Here is a 19,842-nt window from a genome sequence, read left to right on the forward strand (position 1 = left end):
CGGTGAGGACAATGCATGATACCTATACTGAGCCTGGAAGAGTTCCTGAACAAAGGTCCCACTGGTTAGAAAAGGTGGACAATCTCCGGTCAGATCTTCTTCTACCGGCGGCTGTAAAATAATCATATTTAAGTCAGAACCTCCCCCGTATAGTACAGACCAAGACAAACGCTCGCATACATGACACCCTAGAATACATGGTACAGTATGGCTTAATAGAAGTCTATGAGTGCTGTATCAACTTGGGCCTAAGGGCTCCTGCACATGGGTGTATGATGGCTCCATACAACCTGTAAGTGGAATAGAGTCATAATACGACACCCATAGACTTCTATGAGGCCATACTGTACCTTCGAATTTCCCTCCACCTCTATCTAATCGCCTTCTGAGACCGGCGGCCGGCTGCTGTGTATATGTCCATACACAGCTGCCCGTCAGTCACTGCAGAGAGATGTGGGGGAGATGTGGGGGAGATGAAAAGAAGCAGAGGGAGCGCACCTATGAGGAATACGGCTATGAGTCCGCTGCATTATGTCAGGAATCCGATGAGCCAAACGGCACAGCATTTTTTGTTGCCGTTTTGGCTATTGGGAGTACGAACTTGTACAAATTAAGTTGACGGATCCACTTTAAGGATGGGATCAAAAAACTGACATTTAACAAATACTCATCCACCCATGGGCAGAACATGATGTACTTCACCACCTAAAATGTATCGATTGGCTGTAATTTTGCAGCAAATGAGAACGATTAGTTTTCATGACTCATGGGAAAACTGCCCACATCACGGCAGAAGCAGCGCAATATTAAGGGACGATAACAAACAAGTCTGTATCCCCTGCAATCTACGTGAAGCTCCATTACATATCTCCAGATGTTCTAGAACTATGAAGCGGAGGGCTCACAATTTACATATTTTACATTGATGAAAACCTGCAGATTGCTGTAATTATTACATATAGAGTATTAGATGAAGTCGGAGGCGGCTACACACCCGAGGAGTTTGCTCGACGAGGATATTTAGGTCTTCATGCACCCTGTCCAGCAGCCACAGCAGAAACTCCTGGGCATCGTGCTGGGAGGTGCCTCGATACTGAAGGGCATTCCTGGATACCACCGTCTAAGGGCAAAGAGAAGAAAACACGGTCTTAAATGAATGATTTCCATTATCTAAAAGGAATAAAATAGTAAGGATTTCCCAATTATATTGGAGAGTTGTCTTCTTTACAAGAGAGCGAGGATAGGTGCGAGCGAGAGAGCGAGGATAGGTGCGAGCGAGAGAGCCCGAGGGAGCGAGGATAGGTGCGAGCGAGGATAGGTGCGAGCGAGAGAGCAAGAGGGAGCGAGGATAGGTGCGAGCGAGCAAGAGGGAGCGAGGATAGGTGCAAGCGAGCAAGAGGGAGCGAGGATAGGTGCGAGCGAGAGAGAGCAAGAGGGAGCGAGGATAGATGCGAGCGAGCAAGAGGGAGCAAGAGGAAGCGAGAGGGAGAGAGAGGATAAGAGCAAGTGAGAGACGATAGAGAGGGAATGTTAGAAAGCGAGCAAGAGTGAGTGAGCAAAAGCAAGCGAGCGAGAGACCAAGAGCGAGCAATAGAACAAGGGAAAATGATAGAAAGCGAGAAAACAAAGAGCAGTAGAGGAAGCAAGAGACCTAGCAAGCGTAAGGGACCATGTGAGAGCAAAAGAATGCAAGAACAAGAGAGAGCAAGAAAGAGCAAGAGTGAGTAAGAGCGAGCGAACAAGAGGGATTGATAGAAAGCGACAAAGAGTGAGCGAGCGACCAATAGAACAAGGGAGAACAATAGAAAGTGAGAGAACAAATGAGTAGTAGAGCAAGCAAGAGGGGTAGAAAGCGAGAGAACAAATGAGTAGTAGAGCAAGCAAGAGGGGTAGAAAGCGAGAGAACTAGGAAGTGTAGAGAGAACACATGAGAGCAAAAGAAAGCAAGAAGTGAGAGCAATGGAGAGCGAGGGATATAGTTATTTGTTTTAACCCCTTTTAGTATGTATTTAAATCGTATTTGCGTAAAAAAGCATAAAAAAACGACTCCTGTAAATTCCCCCTATAGCAGTGATCTCCAAACTGCGGCTCCCCAGAGGATGTAAAACTTCCAGTCCAGCTGGGGAGCCGCAGGTCGGAGATCACAATGACCGGGTCATGGATTCTTCTTCATCTTGAGGGGTCTGTGGCCTGAAAACGTTTTGTGCTCATCATTGATCTTCTGGGCACTCAGCTTTTCAGCCTTCTAGTGAAGAGACTATTAGTGCGCCTCAGCCCAAGACACTTTACACTGATGACTGTGTATACTGAAGGGTTCGCCCCTGCCTAGGAGGGCAGACAGACCCAAGCCTGGCGCACGAGGCAGCAAATCTACATGAAATAAAAACATACAGAATGCCGGGATCACAAATCCAAGATCTTCCGAATGGGGATAATTAGCTGGAGAGAAAAGACGTCTACAGGACCTGAGGGAATCCTAAATGAGTCTTATCTGTTTCCCTGGCAACAGAGCTGTGCCCGGCGTTCTTGCACTGGCACAGATAGGCAGGGCCCTTCTGAGAGTGTAATTGCTGGTTGTCAGCGGTGCCCGCCTGCCGTGTCCTCTACAGCCGCCGCTTTTAGCAACAAACATCCCCCGGCCCATTCCGTCGGCAGCACTTAACGGCTGAATTGCTGTGTGATCACAGATTCCTGCGTCAGGACAATCACCGCGGTCAAGTTTTACGTTTCTCCGCAGATAAAACATCCAGTAAATGACTGGTATTAGTCCTGAGAGGCGGCATTATCTAGTATTACGGAGAAGAACACGTCTCCAGACTCCAGCCAAAGAAAAAGACTAAAAATATAAGGCTATTAAGACACCCCATCAGACATGGCATTTAGGGTAAGCTATTGTTCCCTGTTATCAGCTATCCAATTGCTAGGGAGAAGATGAAAACGGTGTTCAATGGTAAGACCAGAAAACTATCTGCCCCCAGATCATTAATCTCCCATCTACACGCTCAAACGTTTACATACACGCGGCTGATAGCAGCTCGTTTTATAAGCTGCCGACGTTTAGCGCTTTCGATATGGAGACTGTAAATCTCTCCACCCTTACCACCCCCTGCACCATCAGCAGCTGCAATAATCTATGTACACATCTCCATCCCTCTTCGCTACGCGCACCAACGATACCAGAGTCTGCATCCAACTGAAACGGACATAAGGACGGAGCACCGTGACTAGATCCTTGTCCGTCATCTGCTCTCAGCCAATCAGCACCTGTAAGAACGCTCCAAAACATGCTGATTGGCTGGACTTTGCTGAGTGACAGGTCTCTCCGTCCATGCTTTACCCTCATGTCCTTTTCAGTTGAATGCAGGCACATATAGGTACATGGGGACTCTTACACATAAAGCAATGCAAAGATCTCCATCTTTACAGCAAGACACCGAGCTCCTCACAACCTCCTCCTTAGGCTCGGTTCACACGTTGCAAATTTGTTGCAGATCTTATCCTTTTGCAGGATGTCGGATGATTCCGAAATATCAGGCCACATGCACACGATGCGGATTACGTGCGGATTTGCCACATGGATGATCCAGCGGCAAATCCGCAGCGTAAGGCCTCATGCACACGGCCGTAAGGGTTCTTACTGTCCGCAAATACGGATGCACATCTGTAGCCAGCCGCAAATATGGAAGCGCCTATAGACTTCTATGGGCGAATCCGTGCTGCGATTGAGGACAAGAATAGGACATGTTTTATATTTTGCGGATCACTTCTACGAACCGGACACACACCCCTAAATATACGGAAAGGCTTCCGTGACCCATGAAAATGAATGTGTCCGCAATTTCAGTCGTAATGACCCGATTCGTAATTACAGACGAAAACTACGGTCGTGTGCACAGGGCCTATCACAGTAGCAGAAAAGTAAATGAGAATTGAAGTAATCGAAGAATTTTTCTGCGCGTAAATTGACCTGCGATGCGGATTTAAAATACGTGCAGCGTGTCAATTTATCTTGTGTTTCCGACTTAGAACTTCATCTGACAAGTTTATTTAAAAAAAAAAAAAAAAAGTACAAACCTAAAATCCGCACCTATTTCCACATGAAAAAAAAATGCAATGTTGAGTGAAGCTCTTACCTGCGGTTTTAACCCCTTAACGACCTCCAATACGCCTTTTCACAGCGTTGTGACATAAGTCCGGCACGGGTGTCCTGTGCCGGCTAAAGCGGGTATCGGGCGGTCTAAAGACAGCCGGGCACCTGCTCTAACGGGCCGTTTAACCCCTTAGATACGGCGCTCAATAGCGAGCGCCGCATCCAAGTGGTTTTGGAGGGAGGGCGCTCCCTCTCTCACCCCATCGGCAACCTGCATTGGCAATCGCAGGGTGCCGATGGCTTCTATGGCAGCCGGGGGCCTAACAAAGGCCCCCAGGTCTGCCTGTAGTGTATGCCTGAGGCATGACCTAGCAGGCGCCTGTCAGTTTTACACGGACAAGCAATAATACACTGCAATACAGAAGTATTGCAGTGTATTATAAGAGTGATCAGAAGATCGCATAGTGAAGTCCGCTAGTGGGACTAAAAACAAAGTTATCAAAAAGTTTAATAAAGTTAATAAATTAAAATCGCCCCCCCAAAAAAAAAAATTCAAAACCCACTTTTTCCCTTATAAAATACTTTAATATGAAAAAACAAATAAAAAATTAAAAACATTACACACATTTGGTATTGCCGCGTCCGTAACGACCCCACCTACTTCCATTACGTTATTTAAACCGCACGGTGAACGCCGTAAAAAAAAAAAAAAAAAATACCAGAATTGCTGTTTTCTGTTCATCCTGCCTTCAAAAAAATTTGATAAAAAGTGATCAAAAAAAAAAAAAGTCTCATGTGCTCCAAAATGGTACCAATAAAAACTAGAAGTCCTCCAGCAAAAGACAAGACCTCAGACGGATGTATCGGCCTAAAAATAAAACAATTATGGCTATATATATATATATTTATTATACGCACATACAAGACAGTAAATCCTCATATAATGACTCTTAGTAATGCAATAATTTACGAGACGTCAACAACGGAGGCGGTTCTGTGACTTGCATTATATAAGCAGGAGGATGAGAGTATTCCCAGGATGCTCGTGTGCTCCGCCGCCAACATCAGTCCTAAATCCTTGGCACTCATTAAGCTCATGTCACCGCTCACATTTAGTATACAGGATAGACAGTACTGAGACGACGAGGCCATACATTAGTGTAATGCTGGGTCACCACTGTAAAGGAGTATTTGCCCCCTCCCAGGCGTCCACTATTATTGCACATGCAAATGCCCGATACACACAGAAATCCACAGTAAGAACGTTATACCAACAGTTGAATATGGCGGCGATGTGATGTGGTCACCTCAGGACCACGACTTCTCACTCTGGAGGGAAAACTGAGACACTGGGGAAGAATTACAAAGCAAAATATGCCAGAAAAGGGGCCCAAAAAAGTGGAGTACTTGGCGTGCACTAAATAAATTCTGCAATTTTTGTTTTTCTTCACGTCTTTTTTTGGAGTTTTGAAAGATCTAGAAAAAAAAGTGGCATGGTTAAGAGAAATCGCGAAAAGCGCCAAAACGACGTGCTCCGTTCATTGCTACAAAAAAACATATGTATAAAGTCAGCCTTAAAATGGCACAAGGAAACCCCCCCAAAAAGTGTTGAACATGTCTAGCGAGTTGCGCCACATTGATAATGCCTTGTGCTCCATTTTTATTTTGCCGCAACGCACGCCATTTTTAGACAGATAAAACCATGCATTTTAGGACGCATATAAAGGAAACCACTGAGAATCCCCGTGGCATGTCCTGCCCCCCTCAGGTCCGGCACTGGGCATAAAACACTGTATACATTTTGCCCGAAATGTTTTCAATTCTAGAGTGCGCGAACATGAAGCGTGCCAGCTGTAGAATACGTATGCCGTCACTGAATGCCGTCACATGCATAGAAGTGGTAACTAAACATTGCAAATAAAACTTTTTCCGATAAACGAATTGGTCTTTATAAAAATGGCAATGCCTGCCGGACCTCAGTGCGCTTAACCTAATGCAGAACTTCTAACACCCTGACCGTCCTCCTGTAAAAGGTCACGGCTTTATTACTGACAGCAATCAGAGGCGATTACCGGCCTGAAGGATATGGAGGCGCGTGAACGGCAATCAGGGAAAGTCAAGACTCCGACCTCGACTGTATGAAGAGTTCTCAAGACATCCAGGAACCGCACATCATTTAGTGGCAGCGCAACATTACACAGACTGACGGGCAGCCACGGGCTGCAGGAAACTCCGCAATGGATTTCTGTGTCCAAATTCTGCAGCATTTACAGAAGCAGCAAAGCGGATGACATTGAGCAGATCTCACGCCCGCGCTGCGGGAAAACAAAACGCAGAAGAGTCGCGCGGAATGAGTTCTGCGGTGCGGCTTCCAATTCCGCAGCACGTCAATGTATGCTGCGGGTTCTGTGCGGAGATGATGCATGTTTGGCCCATAGACTTCAATATGGAGCATGTATTCTGCAACCAATTTGTTTTGTTGCGTTTTTTTGTTTACGCCGTAAAAACCGCTGGAAATCCGCAGGTGCACATATAGTTTGCTGTAATCAATGTTTATTAAAACTAAATCCGGAGTCATATGTGCATCAAAAACACCATTTGCTGCGGATTTCTGTGACTGATTTATCTGCGTTTTATTTTAAAATTCCGCTGCAGATTTTCTGTTGCAGAAAATCTGCAGCGCATCCTGGTGGTGTTCACACCGTGCAGATTTTTTTTGCATTTTTTTTTAAGCTAAAACCAAAATTGGATCCTGGAGTGCAGACATATAAGGCTTTCCTTTATATATTTCCTGTTTAGGCTCCGTTCCTGGAAAGAAAAACTAGCAAAATCTGGAGCAAATCTGCACTGTGTGAACCAGGTCTTATTCACACAAATGGGTGTCAAATCGGCCGTGAGTTTTTCCCGGCTGATTTGCATCCATGCAGGACCGGTTTTCACGGATCCCTCAGACTTGAGTCTATTGATAGGACGTCCTATTTTTTCCACAGGCTCTTAAAAAAAAAGACGTCCATTGATTTTAATTGCAGCCGCTTGTCGGCCGTTACAAAAAAAACGTCTGTCAAAAGGTCAATTATCTAGTCAGTGTGAATATGGCCTTAGAGTGTATTCACACAGTGCGGTTTTGCCTCATGACTGAAAACGCATGTGTTTTTTTACCGCGATTTGCAGAAATGTTGCCGCTAGCACAGAAACCGATAGTCCGCCTGCAAAACCACACTGTATGTATACACCCTAACCCATCCTAATGGTTTGTTTTTTTGGCGTGATTAAAAAAAAAAAAAACAACGAAAAATGATTGTGAACATTCTTGTTAACATCCTAAGGAAACCTGTGCAGACCTTCTACTTCTCACAGCTGAGAGTTTGCTACAATGAATCCCATCAAGACAATCCTCTTAACAGCCTAGACTACAGATTGAACGCTCTTCCCAACGCAGATAAATTGTAGCAAAAACCAGGAGAGGAGATTGGTGCCGCTGCTGTATTTAGCTCAAAGAGGTTTGGACTGGTGAAATTATAAAAAAAAAAACATCAACTGCGGGATGTTTTAGGTCTGTACAGGTTTTCAGCAACTGCATTTGCACAAGAATGCTCCCATTCACTGAAAGCAAGCAGAGCTCCTGAAACTGGAGAGGAATTGAATTACACATTACATTCGAAAGTAGCTGAACTGTTCAGAGATAAGTATTTACACGTTCAAGTATAATGCGTGGGCGATAATCACAAACGCCTCAAGGGTCCGGGCCCCACCCGGCACAGCAGCACCCGCCATTCAACCCTCAACTTTTATTGGGTCTGTGCAGGGTAGATGTGGTTCTTGTGACAGGAGGACAATGCAGAGATATTTTACAAGGCATTGGACAAGCTACAAGCGCTGAGCAAACATCGTATTACTGCCGGCTGAAAGGTAACGCCTGATGGACTAATAAGATGTCACCCGACAGCCGTGACTTTATCCTCCATCGTGACTCTCCAGGAATAGAAGACATTACAAAAGAGCAGAAATGAAAGGGGACAAAAGAGTTTCCCCACTGTAATTATCCACTAGGGCAGCAGTCTCCAACCTGTGCCTACAACTCCTAACATGCCCTGCCAGCTGGGAGTTGTCCCAGTCCTATGGATTCCTATGAAAGTGGTCAAAGCTTGTATATAATTGTAGGTCACAGATGGAAAGATAATGGAGAAGCCCCTACTGCAGACAGGGGCATGTGTAAATACATTATGTATACAGTACTGCAGCTTATGTTGGCCCTTTTTATTGTATGCCAGTAGTACAAAACCCATAGCCCTATGCCATACACTTGCATTATTGTTTTGCTTGACCGCATGTGATGACCAGGCATTAGTTACCAATACAGAAAACAACTGACAGCTGGAGACAAGGAAGAACTACGGGGGAGATAGGAGTGCAAAATACACAGCAGCAAGGGACAAGGTAGAGTATTTCTCAAACTATAAGATGTACCGGACGATATGGAGAATCTGATCTAAGTTTAGGTGGAAGACCAGAAGAAACATTTGATTGGATGTCCCTGTAATGCTACATTTCTCCTATAGAGGTCACTGCAGAGGAAATGCGTGACCAGCAGAAACGATCACCCGTAATATCCGATGATTATAGGCGTGACTTCCTTTTAAAACCGGGTTGTGTCTGGATCTAGGAAGTGTTGAAATACGCGCCAAATTTTAGTGCAAATTGGCACAGTTTGGATATTTGCACCTCACTATACATTTGGAAAAGGCAGCACGGCTTAGTAGGAAACACGTGGCTTGTGGGAAAGGGACGTGCCTTAAAACGCACCACTGTGCGGAAAAGATGCACCATAAAACTGGCACAAAATAAGCCACATCAAAAGTGGTGTAAGAAAAGTGTGTAACAGGTGTGATAAATTTGGTGCATTTTGTGGCGGCCCGGTGTAAGTTTACGCTGCCTATTGGACATCATTAGTAAATGTGGGACAATTCCTATAACTTTTAATAGCTGCTATACTATAGTCCTGTGTGAAGAGTCCTACATATTTTAGGTTCTCCAGCTGGGAGCCCCCCAGTACCAGCAGGACCCACACCGACTGCAGTAAAATAAGGACCTGTTCACAGAGTTTTTTGACGAGTTTTTTTCAATGGGAGTTGGACGAGTTTTTTTACCGCAAGTAAAAAAAACGCGTTGCGGTAAAAAGAAGCGTCATGACCGATCTTGAGGCGGTTTCCGCCTCCAAAACCCCATTTCAATCAGTCAGAAAGAGGAAAAAAACGCCTCGACGAGTGTTTTGACGAGTTTTTGTCAAACCACTGTGCAAAAACCGTCTGGAGCAGTTTTTGCAGGAGGAATTTTCCTCCTGCAAAAAACTCTGTGTGAACACAGCCTAAAAGGTATCTATTAATATGTGCAGGACATTTCTATCTGGCCACATTCCTGCGGCCTCATCGGTTCCCCAGCACCCCCATCATAAGGGCTTCTCAGTAATAAATGATGACGTGCAGGACAACACCCAGTACACAAGTAGCCCGAGGTGTGAGCGAGCTGGAGCAGGACTCTTGTGATCCCATATCATGTCTGATGCCAGACTCCCTGTACTATCCTCTGGTTATGTATTATGCAGGAATCTGACACCAGCGGAGCAGCAGGAGACTCGGGGTGCAGGTTTTGCTTCTTCCTCGGTGACGATGTGACCTGTTCCTCCGTACAGAACACATTCCTCATTAATTCACAGGAGCCGACGTCAAGTCACAACAAATCATCCTTAATAAAGCAACGTCCGGAAGCACTCCCCTTATTGCTGTGTGTTGCTTTAAGGGCCAGTTCACACGTTGCGTAAATACTGCAGTATTTCCATTTTGGAAAACCCGCAGCAAATACAGTAACAGCAAAGTGGATGAGATAAAACAAATCTCCTCCACACGCTGCGTAAATACTGAGCGGAAAAAACGCTCAGAAATTGACCTGCGATGCGGAATTTTATTCCGCAGCTTGTCAATTGTATTTGCGTAAACGCTGCTTATTTGTTGCAGGCTTTCCCCATTGAATTTAATGAAGAGGTAAATCCCGTAACAAATCAAAGTTGTTGCGTTTTTAGCGATGGGTTCGCAGCGATTCCACCACAAGAAAAGCAGCTCGGAAAAAAAAAATCTCATACCTTACCCAGAAATCTTAGACCCTGCCTCCGGCGCGGCCCCGTGGAATAACGTTTTATCCCATGTGCCCGCCGCAGCCAGTTTTCTGCAGCACTTAGCGAAAAACCACACCTCAGTTTGGTGCGGTTTTTCGCCCGGAAATTCCCTGCGGCGCACAGAGCGGATACGCTGCGTGCTTTTACGCAGCGTATCCGCCCTGTGTGAACTCAGCCTAAAACCACCTCCTGACCAGAAGCTTTACCCGAGTACCCCCTCCTTGAGTGTAATGGGTACAGCTCGCTGCCTTATAGAGGGGGTGAGGCATGCTGGTCTACAGGGTCAATTCTGAGCACATAATACAGTGAATGGAATAACCGCCGTCAGGGTCAGTATATACTCTGGGTCAGTATGTGGCAGTGTAAACAACAATCAGGGAATGAGACAGTCTGAGATTCTTTACCCAAAGCTCTTAAAGAGGATCGGTTGGCTCTCCAGACACGTTGAACCTCCTGGAGAATCTTTTCTTAGCACTCCGCATTGTGCTGTTCCCATTATTCCTCCTGGAAATGGATGAATAAATTCACAACTGCACAGATTGGACAGTGATGGCGTAGGGAAATGCCCCATTGACAAGAGGATTGGTAACATCCAGTTGTCAATTAATTGGTACATTTCCAGGATGAATAACAGAGGAACATTACAACGCAGAGGTCTAAGAAAAGATGCTCCGGAAACTTTGTTTCATGGGTGATGCAAGTACTTACTAAAACGGAGAGGACCGGTAGCCTTCAAATATGCAAGAAAAAGATAAAACTCGTAATAAACTTTAAAGGGTTTTGCCCATCAGGGACATTTATGGCATATCCACCTCTGGGACCCGCACCTATCTCTAGAACGGGGCCCCCTAAACCCCGTTCTACCTTTCTCGGTTCCTGCGACTTCCTGGGTCACTTTGTAATTTAACTCCTATAGAAGTGCATGGAAGTTACGGAAACAGCGTAGCTCACTGAGCTGCGCTGTTTTTTTGTTTACATGGTCGGAAACTACAAAGAGGCCCGGGAAGCAGCGGGAACCGAGAAAGGTAGAATGGGGTTTAGGAGGCCCTGTTTTTAGATCGGTGCGGGTCCCAGACGTAGGAGCCACATCTATCGCATATCCTGTGGATTTGCCATTAATGTCCCTGATGGGCAAACCCCTTTAATGGGTTTTCAGTGACTTAACGCTGATGACTTTTCCTTAGGATAGGTCATCGGTGTATGATTGGTGAACGGCTGACCACCTGGAACCCCACCAATCAGCAGAACAAAGGCGGAAGTGGCAAATGATGGCGTGCTGCAGCCCCTTCACTGCAGCCCCTGACACACTGACCTCCATACAAGCGTGTGCTTAGTGCTGCAGCCCCTTCACCGTGCCGGGTACAGCAGTGCTACTGATCCCGGATAACCCTTTTAACACTATCCAATACCCTGCCCAAAAGATCTGGTTTAAAGAGGACCGGTCGTGTCCGCAAAAACTAGAAATTGCCGCCATACCTGGATTTCTGCCTCCCCTGTTTTCTATATCTCTCTACGGACCTCCGTTCCCCCAGAATCCGCCCCGATCTTTTCGAGGGCCTATATGCCGATTTGTACAAAAAATGGACAACTGGGAGGTCTCCAACCAGCGCCAACGAATCAGAGTAGAGGCCAGTGTACAGATTTTCTGGACTTTCTGTTAACCATCCCATAGACCAGTGATGTCCAACCTGTAGATCTACAGCTGTTGCAAAACTACAACTCCCAGAATGCCGACAGCTGCAGCTTACAAAGACATGCTGGTAATTGTAGTTTTGAAACAAATGGGGGAGACCTCTGATATAAACACTACAATCAGCCCCCCCAGTCCAAAATGGCTGATAACAGGAAACAACAGATTGTATGCAACAGTACAGCAAACGTGGACAAGGTAGACTGTAGACTTAAAGGGGCTCTGTCACCACATTATAAGTGCCCTATCTTGTACATGATGTGATCGGCGCTGTAATGTAGATCACAGAAGTGTTTTTTATTTAGAAAAACGATCATTTTTGATGGAGTTATGACCTATATTAGATTTATGCTAATGATTTTCTCAATGGACAACTGGGCGTGTTTTACTTTTTGACCAAGTGGGCGTTGTACAGAGGAGTGTATGACGCTGACCAATCAGTGACCAATCAGCGTCATACACGTCTCCCCATTCATTTACACTGCACATAGTACTCTTACTAGATCACCATGTGCAGCCACATAAACACACTATAACGTTACTACAGTGTCCTGACAATGAATATACATCACCTCTAGCCAGGACGTGATGTGTATTCAGAATCCTGTCACTTCTCTGTGAGTTACAGCATAGCAGGCATAGTCTCACGAGATTACGCTGTAACCTGTCATTTACAGCGAGATCTCGCTATGATGTAGTCTTACACAGACGCTACAGAAGTGTCAGGATTCTGAATAAACATCACATCCAGGCTGGTAGTGATGTATATTCATTGTCAGGACACTGCAGTAATGTTATAGTGTGTGTGTATGTGGCTGCACATCGCGATATAGCTAGATCACTATGCGCTGTGTAAATGAATGGGGAGAAGTGCATGACGCTGATTGGTCACTGATTGTTCAGCGTTATACACTCCCCTATACAACGCTCACTTGGCCAAACACTGCTGTGATCTATATTAAAGCGCCCACCACATCATGTACAAGATAGGGCACTTATAATGTGGTGCCTCTTTAAGGCCATAATACAGAGACATCGTTGATCGGCGCTCGTTTGCTCCTGTCACACAGAGCTATGGATGGGGACGAGCGGTCGTTACTCCGATCACTCGTCCCCATACATTATTACGATGTCGGCACACAGGGACCCGCAGCGCTGCCAGGGGGGGGCACGTTGGGACCCGCAGCGCTGCCAGGGGGGGGCACGCTGGGACCCGCAGCGCTGCCAGGGGGGGGCACGCTGGGACCCGCAGCGCTGCCAGGGGGGGGCACGCTGGGACCCGCAGCGCTGCCAGGGGGGGGCACGCTGGGACCCGCAGCGCTGCCAGGGGGGGGCACGCTGGGACCCGCAGCGCTGCCAGGGGGGGGCACGCTGGGACTCGCAGCGCTGCCAGGGGGGGGCACGCTGGGACCCGCAGCGCTGCCAGGGGGGGGCACGCTGGGACCCGCAGCGCTGCCAGGGGGGGGCACGCTGGGACCCGCAGCGCTGCCAGGGGGGGGCACGCTGGGACCCGCAGCGCTGCCAGGGGGGGGCACGCTGGGACCCGCAGCGCTGCCAGGGGGGGGCACGCTGGGACCCGCAGCGCTGCCAGGGGGGGGCACGCTGGGACCCGCAGCGCTGCCAGGGGGGGGCACGCTGGGACCCGCAGCGCTGCCAGGGGGGGGCACGCTGGGACCCGCAGCGCTGCCAGGGGGGGCACGCTGCGGGGCACGCTGGGACCCGCAGCGCTGCCAGGGGGGCACGCTGGGACCCGCAGCGCTGCCAGGGGGGGCACGCTGGGACCTGCAGCGCTGCCAGGGGGGGCACGCTGGGACCCGCAGCGCTGCCAGGGGGGGCACGCTGGGACCCGCAGTGCTGCCAGGGGGGGGTTGTAGTACCATCTTCTTACCTTGAACTCCCGGCTGTGCTGCGGCGTGTACTCCAGGGTCCACAGGGATCGCAGCAGCTTGGCCAGCTGCTCAGTGACCTCCCCCCGGTCCTGCACCCCCGGGCTGGGTAAGGGGCTCCCAGAGGCCTCGTCCTCCTTGTACTGCTCCAGGCCCAGGAACTCTGCGAACAGGTCGGTGTTACTGAGGCACTGCAGCACGGCGTTCATGAAGCAGGTGTTCCCGTGGTTCTTGAGGCCGGACAGGCCGGGGAGGCGGCTGGGGCTTGGGGAGGGGAGTGGCGGCGGCGGGAGCAGGTGTGGAGACTCCGGAGCTTGCGGCTGTGTACGAGCCGGAGAGCCGCTCTTATCCCGGGCAGCAGCGTCCTCCGCCTGCTCATTGCTGAGGTGAGATAAGGCGCTGAGCGTCCGCAGGAAGCGGCTCACTAACCCGCCGCGCCTCCAGAACTGCTTCTTCCCCAGGGAGACCTTCTTCTCCTTTCCGCCACCGGCCGGGGCAGCGCCCGACACCTGCGACATGAGCGCATTCCCCTCCGGGCCCCGGGGCTGCCTGTCACAGAGAAGTGCAGCACTCACTTCCGGTCCGGGGGCACCCTGCAAAACTGTCCCCCGCACGGTCAGGTCTAGATTGGAGTAGCTCCTGGAAGGTTTGATGACGTATGAGTCACATGGTACAGAACAGTCACATGACACCTCTGCTTTTCTTTCGGATTCCGTGCGGAGCTGTGTAGTAGAGCGCTGTGACTGGGGATGTAGTGCTCTGTGTCTGTACCAGGTTAGGGTTACCTGGGAGAATGTGATTTATATAAAGACCTGGTACTGCAGGGGTTAAAATGGGGGTTTAGGAGGATGTAGTGAAATATGGAGGAGACCACTACTGGAGGTGGGGGGAGTAGTGTAGTATGGAGTAGACCACTGCTGGAGGTGGGGGGAGTAGTGTAGTATGGAGTAGACCACTGCTGGAGGTGGGGGGAGTAGTGTAGTATGGAGCAGACCACTGCTGGAGATGGGGGGAGTAGTGTAGTATGGAGGAGACCACTACTGGAGGTGGGGGGTGTAGTGTAGTATGGAGGAGACCACTACTGGAGGTGGGGGGAGTAGTGTAGTATGGAGCAGACCACTGCTGGAGATGGGGGGAGTAGTGTAGTATGGAGGAGACCACTACTGGAGGTGGGGGGAGTAGTGTAGTATGGAGCAGACCACTACTGGAGGTGGGGGGAGTAGTGTAGTATGGAGTAGACCACTGCTGGAGGTGGGGGGAGTAGTGTAGTATGGAGCAGACCACTGCTGGAGATGGGGGGAGTAGTGTAGTATGGAGGAGACCACTACTGGAGGTGTGGGGAGTAGTGTTGTATGGAGGAGACCACTGCTGGCGGTGAGGGGAGTAGTGTAGTGTGGAGGAGACCACTGCTGGAGGTGCGGGGAGTAGTGTAGTATGGAGGAGACCACTGCTGGAGGTGCGGGGAGTAGTGTAGTATGGAGGAGACCACTGCTGGAGGTGATGGGAGTAGTGTAGTATGGAGGGGACCACTGCTGGAGGTGTGGGAGTAGTGTAGTGTGGAGGAGACCACTGCTGGAGGTGATGGGAGTAGTGTAGTATGGAGCAGACCACTGTGGAGGTGAGGTGAGTAGTGTAGTATGGAGGAGACCACTGCTGGCGGTGTGGGGAGTAGTGTAGTATGGAGGGGACCACTCCTGGAGGTGGGGGGAGTAATGTAGTAAGGAGGAGACCACTGCTGGGGGTGAGGGGAGTAGTGTAGTATGAAGCAGACCACTGCTGGAGGTGAGGTGAGGGGAGTAGTGTAGTATGGAGGAGGCCACTCCTGGAGGTGGGGGGGAGTAGTGTAGTATGGAGGAGGCCACTCCTGGAGGTGGGGGGAGTAGTGTAGTATGGGGGAGACCACTGCTGGCGGTTTGGGGAGTAGTGTAGTATGGAGGAGACCACTGCTGGCGGTGAGGGGAGTAGTGTAGTGTGGAGGAGACCACTGCTGGAGGTGCGCGGTGTAGTGTAGTGTGGAGGAGACCACTGCTGGAGGTGATGGGAGTCACATGGTACAGAACAGTCACATGACACCTCTGCTTTTCTTTCGGATTCCGTGCGGAGCTGTGTAGTAGAGCGCTGTGACTGGGGATGTAGTGCGCTGTGACTGGGGATGTAGTGCTCTGTGTCTGTACCAGGTTAGGGTTACCTGGGAGAATGTGATTTATATAAAGACCTGGTACTGCAGGGGTTAAAATGGGGGTTTAGGAGGATGTAGTGAAATATGGAGGAGACCACTACTGGAGGTGGGGGGAGTAGTGTAGTATGGAGTAGACCACTGCTGGAGGTGGGGGGAGTAGTGTAGTATGGAGTAGACCACTGCTGGAGGTGGGGGGAGTAGTGTAGTATGGAGCAGACCACTGCTGGAGATGGGGGGAGTAGTGTAGTATGGAGGAGACCACTACTGGAGGTGGGGGGTGTAGTGTAGTATGGAGGAGACCACTACTGGAGGTGGGGGGAGTAGTGTAGTATGGAGCAGACCACTGCTGGAGATGGGGGGAGTAGTGTAGTATGGAGGAGACCACTACTGGAGGTGGGGGGAGTAGTGTAGTATGGAGCAGACCACTACTGGAGGTGGGGGGAGTAGTGTAGTATGGAGTAGACCACTGCTGGAGGTGGGGGGAGTAGTGTAGTATGGAGCAGACCACTGCTGGAGATGGGGGGAGTAGTGTAGTATGGAGGAGACCACTACTGGAGGTGTGGGGAGTAGTGTTGTATGGAGGAGACCACTGCTGGCGGTGAGGGGAGTAGTGTAGTGTGGAGGAGACCACTGCTGGAGGTGCGGGGAGTAGTGTAGTATGGAGGAGACCACTGCTGGAGGTGCGGGGAGTAGTGTAGTATGGAGGAGACCACTGCTGGAGGTGATGGGAGTAGTGTAGTATGGAGGGGACCACTGCTGGAGGTGTGGGAGTAGTGTAGTGTGGAGGAGACCACTGCTGGAGGTGATGGGAGTAGTGTAGTATGGAGCAGACCACTGTGGAGGTGAGGTGAGTAGTGTAGTATGGAGGAGACCACTGCTGGCGGTGTGGGGAGTAGTGTAGTATGGAGGGGACCACTCCTGGAGGTGGGGGGAGTAATGTAGTAAGGAGGAGACCACTGCTGGGGGTGAGGGGAGTAGTGTAGTATGAAGCAGACCACTGCTGGAGGTGAGGTGAGGGGAGTAGTGTAGTATGGAGGAGGCCACTCCTGGAGGTGGGGGGGAGTAGTGTAGTATGGAGGAGGCCACTCCTGGAGGTGGGGGGAGTAGTGTAGTATGGGGGAGACCACTGCTGGCGGTTTGGGGAGTAGTGTAGTATGGAGGAGACCACTGCTGGCGGTGAGGGGAGTAGTGTAGTGTGGAGGAGACCACTGCTGGAGGTGCGCGGTGTAGTGTAGTGTGGAGGAGACCACTGCTGGAGGTGATGGGAGTAGTGTAGTATGGAGGAGACCACTGCTGGAGGTGATGGGAGTAGTGTAGTATGGAGCAGACCACTGTGGAGGTGAGGTGAGTAGTGTAGTATGGAGGAGACCACTGCTGGCAGTGTGGGGAGTAGTGTAGTATGGAGGGGACCACTCCTGGAGGTGGGGGGAGTAATGTAGTATGGAGGGGACCACTGCTGGAGGTGGGGGGAGTAGTGTAGTATGGAGAAGACCACTGCTGGGGGTGAGGGGAGTAGTGTAGTGTGGAGGAGACCACTGCTGGAGGTGCGGGGTGTAGTGTGGAGGAGGCCACTCCTGGAGGTGGGGGGAGTAGTGTAGTATGGGGGAGACCACTGCTGGGCGGTTTGGGGAGTAGTGTAGTATGGAGGAGACCACTGCTGGCGGTGAGGGGAGTAGTGTAGTGTGGAGGAGACCACTGCTGGAGGTGCGGGGTGTAGTGTAGTGTGGAGACCACTGCTGGAGGTGATGGGAGTAGTGTAGTATGGAGGAGACCACTGCTGGAGGTGATGGGAGTAGTGTAGTATGGAGCAGACCACTGTGGAGGTGAGGTGAGTAGTGTAGTATGGAGGAGACCACTGCTGGCAGTGTGGGGAGTAGTGTAGTATGGAGGGGACCACTCCTGTAGGTGGGGGGAGTAATGTAGTATGGAGGGGACCACTGCTGGAGGTGGGGGGAGTAGTGTAGTATGGAGAAGACCACTGCTGGGGGTGAGGGGAGTAGTGTAGTGTGGAGGAGACCACTGCTGGAGGTGCGGGGAGTAGTGTAGTATGGAGCAGACCACTGCTGGAGGTGAGGGGAGTAGTGTAGTATGGAGAAGGCCACTCCTGGAAGTGGGGGGAGTAGTGTAGTATGGAGGAGGCCACTCCTGGAGGTGGGGGGAGTAGTGTAGTATGGAGGAGGCCACTCCTGGAGGTGGGGGGAGTAGTGTAGTATGGGGGAGACCACTGCTGGCGGTATGGGGAGTAGTGTAGTATGGAGGAGACCACTGCTGGAGGTGAGGGCAGTAGTGTAATATGGAGGAGACCACTGCTGGAGGTGTGGGGAGTAGTGTAATATGGAGGAGGCCACTGCTGGAGGTGTGGGGAGTAGTGTAATATGGAGGAGACCACTGCTGGAGGTGTGGGGAGTAGTGTAGTATGGAGGAGACCACTGCTGGAGGTGGGGGGAGTAGTGTAGTATGGGGGAGACCACTGCTGGCGGTTTGGGGAGTAGTGTAGTATGGAGGAGACCACTGCTGGAGGTGTGGGGTGTAGTGTGGAGGAGACCACTGCTGGAGGTGAGGGGAGTAATGTAGTGTGGAGGAGACCACTGCTGGAGGTGAGGGGAGTAGTGTAATATGGAGGAGACCACTGCTGGAGGTGTGCGGAGTAGTGTAATATGGAGGAGGCCACTGCTGGAGGTGTGGGGAGTAGTGTAATATGGAGGAGACCACTGCTGGAGGTGTGGGGAGTAGTGTAGTGTGGAGGAGACCACTGTGGAGGTGAGGTGAGTAGTGTAGTATGGAGGAGACCACTGCTGGCAGTGTGGAGAGTAGTGTAGTATGGAGGGGACCACTCCTGGAGGTGGGGGGAGTAATGTAGTATGGAGGGGACCACTGCTGGAGGTGGGGGGAGTAGTGTAGTATGGAGAAGACCACTGCTGGGGGTGAGGGGAGTAGTGTAGTGTGGAGGAGACCACTGCTGGAGGTGCGTGGAGTAGTGTAGTATGGAGCAGACCACTGCTGGAGGTGAGGGGAGTAGTGTAGTATGGAGAAGGCCACTCCTGGAGGTGGGGGGAGTAGTGTAGTATGGAGGAGGCCACTCCTGGAGGTGGGGGGAGTAGTGTAGTATGGAGGAGGCCACTCCTGGAGGTGGGGGGAGTAGTGTAGTATGGGGGAGACCACTGCTGGCGGTTTGGGGAGTAGTGTAGTATGGAGGAGACCACTGCTGGAGGTGAGGGCAGTAGTGTAATATGGAGGAGACCACTGCTGGAGGTGTGGGGAGTAGTGTAATATGGAGGAGGCCACCGCTGGAGGTGTGGGGAGTAGTGTAATATGGAGGAGACCACTGCTGGAGGTGAGGGGAGTAGTGTAGTATGGAGGAGGCCACTCCTGGAGGTGGGGAGAGTAGTGTAGTATGGAGGAGGCCACTCCTGGAGGTGGGGGGAGTAGTGTAGTATGGGGGAGACCACTGCTGGCGGTTTGGGGAGTAGTGTAGTATGGAGGAGACCACTGCTGGAGGTGTGGGGAGTAGTGTAGTGTGGAGGAGACCACTGCTGGAGGTGAGGGGAGTAATGTAGTGTGGAGGAGACCACTGCTGGAGGTGAGGGGAGTAATGTAGTGTGGAGGAGACCACTGCTGGAGGTGCGGGGTGTAGTGTAGTGTGGAGAAGACCACTGCTGGAGGTGTGGGAGTAGTGTAGTATGGAGGAGCCCACTGCTGGAGGTGATGGGAGTAGTGTAGAATGGAGCAGACCACTGTGGAGGTGAGGTGAGTAGTGTAGTATGGAGGAGACCACTGCTGGCAGTGTGGAGAGTAGTGTAGTATGGAGGGGACCACTCCTGGAGGTGG

The 19,842-nt window shown here is 50.5% G+C and overlaps 1 protein-coding gene across 1 annotated transcript in view; it reads right to left on the reverse strand.

The window, feature by feature from the left end:
* The window catches only part of USP31 (ubiquitin specific peptidase 31), a 36,691-nt gene extending 22,224 nt beyond the window's left edge, over nucleotides 1-14,467 (reverse strand). The window contains exons 1-3 of the mRNA XM_075830367.1: nucleotides 13,838-14,467; nucleotides 995-1,120; nucleotides 23-111 (exon numbers count right to left, since the gene is read on the reverse strand). Coding sequence (XP_075686482.1) covers nucleotides 23-111; nucleotides 995-1,120; nucleotides 13,838-14,353 — 731 coding nt within the window. The 5' untranslated portion in view covers nucleotides 14,354-14,467. The remainder of the gene's footprint in view (nucleotides 1-22; nucleotides 112-994; nucleotides 1,121-13,837) is intronic.
* Nucleotides 14,468-19,842: the final 5,375 nt, after the last annotated feature.

This window comes from Rhinoderma darwinii, chromosome 6 (genome assembly GCF_050947455.1).
Source record: "Rhinoderma darwinii isolate aRhiDar2 chromosome 6, aRhiDar2.hap1, whole genome shotgun sequence".
In the NCBI taxonomy this organism is placed as follows: domain Eukaryota; kingdom Metazoa; phylum Chordata; class Amphibia; order Anura; family Rhinodermatidae; genus Rhinoderma; species Rhinoderma darwinii.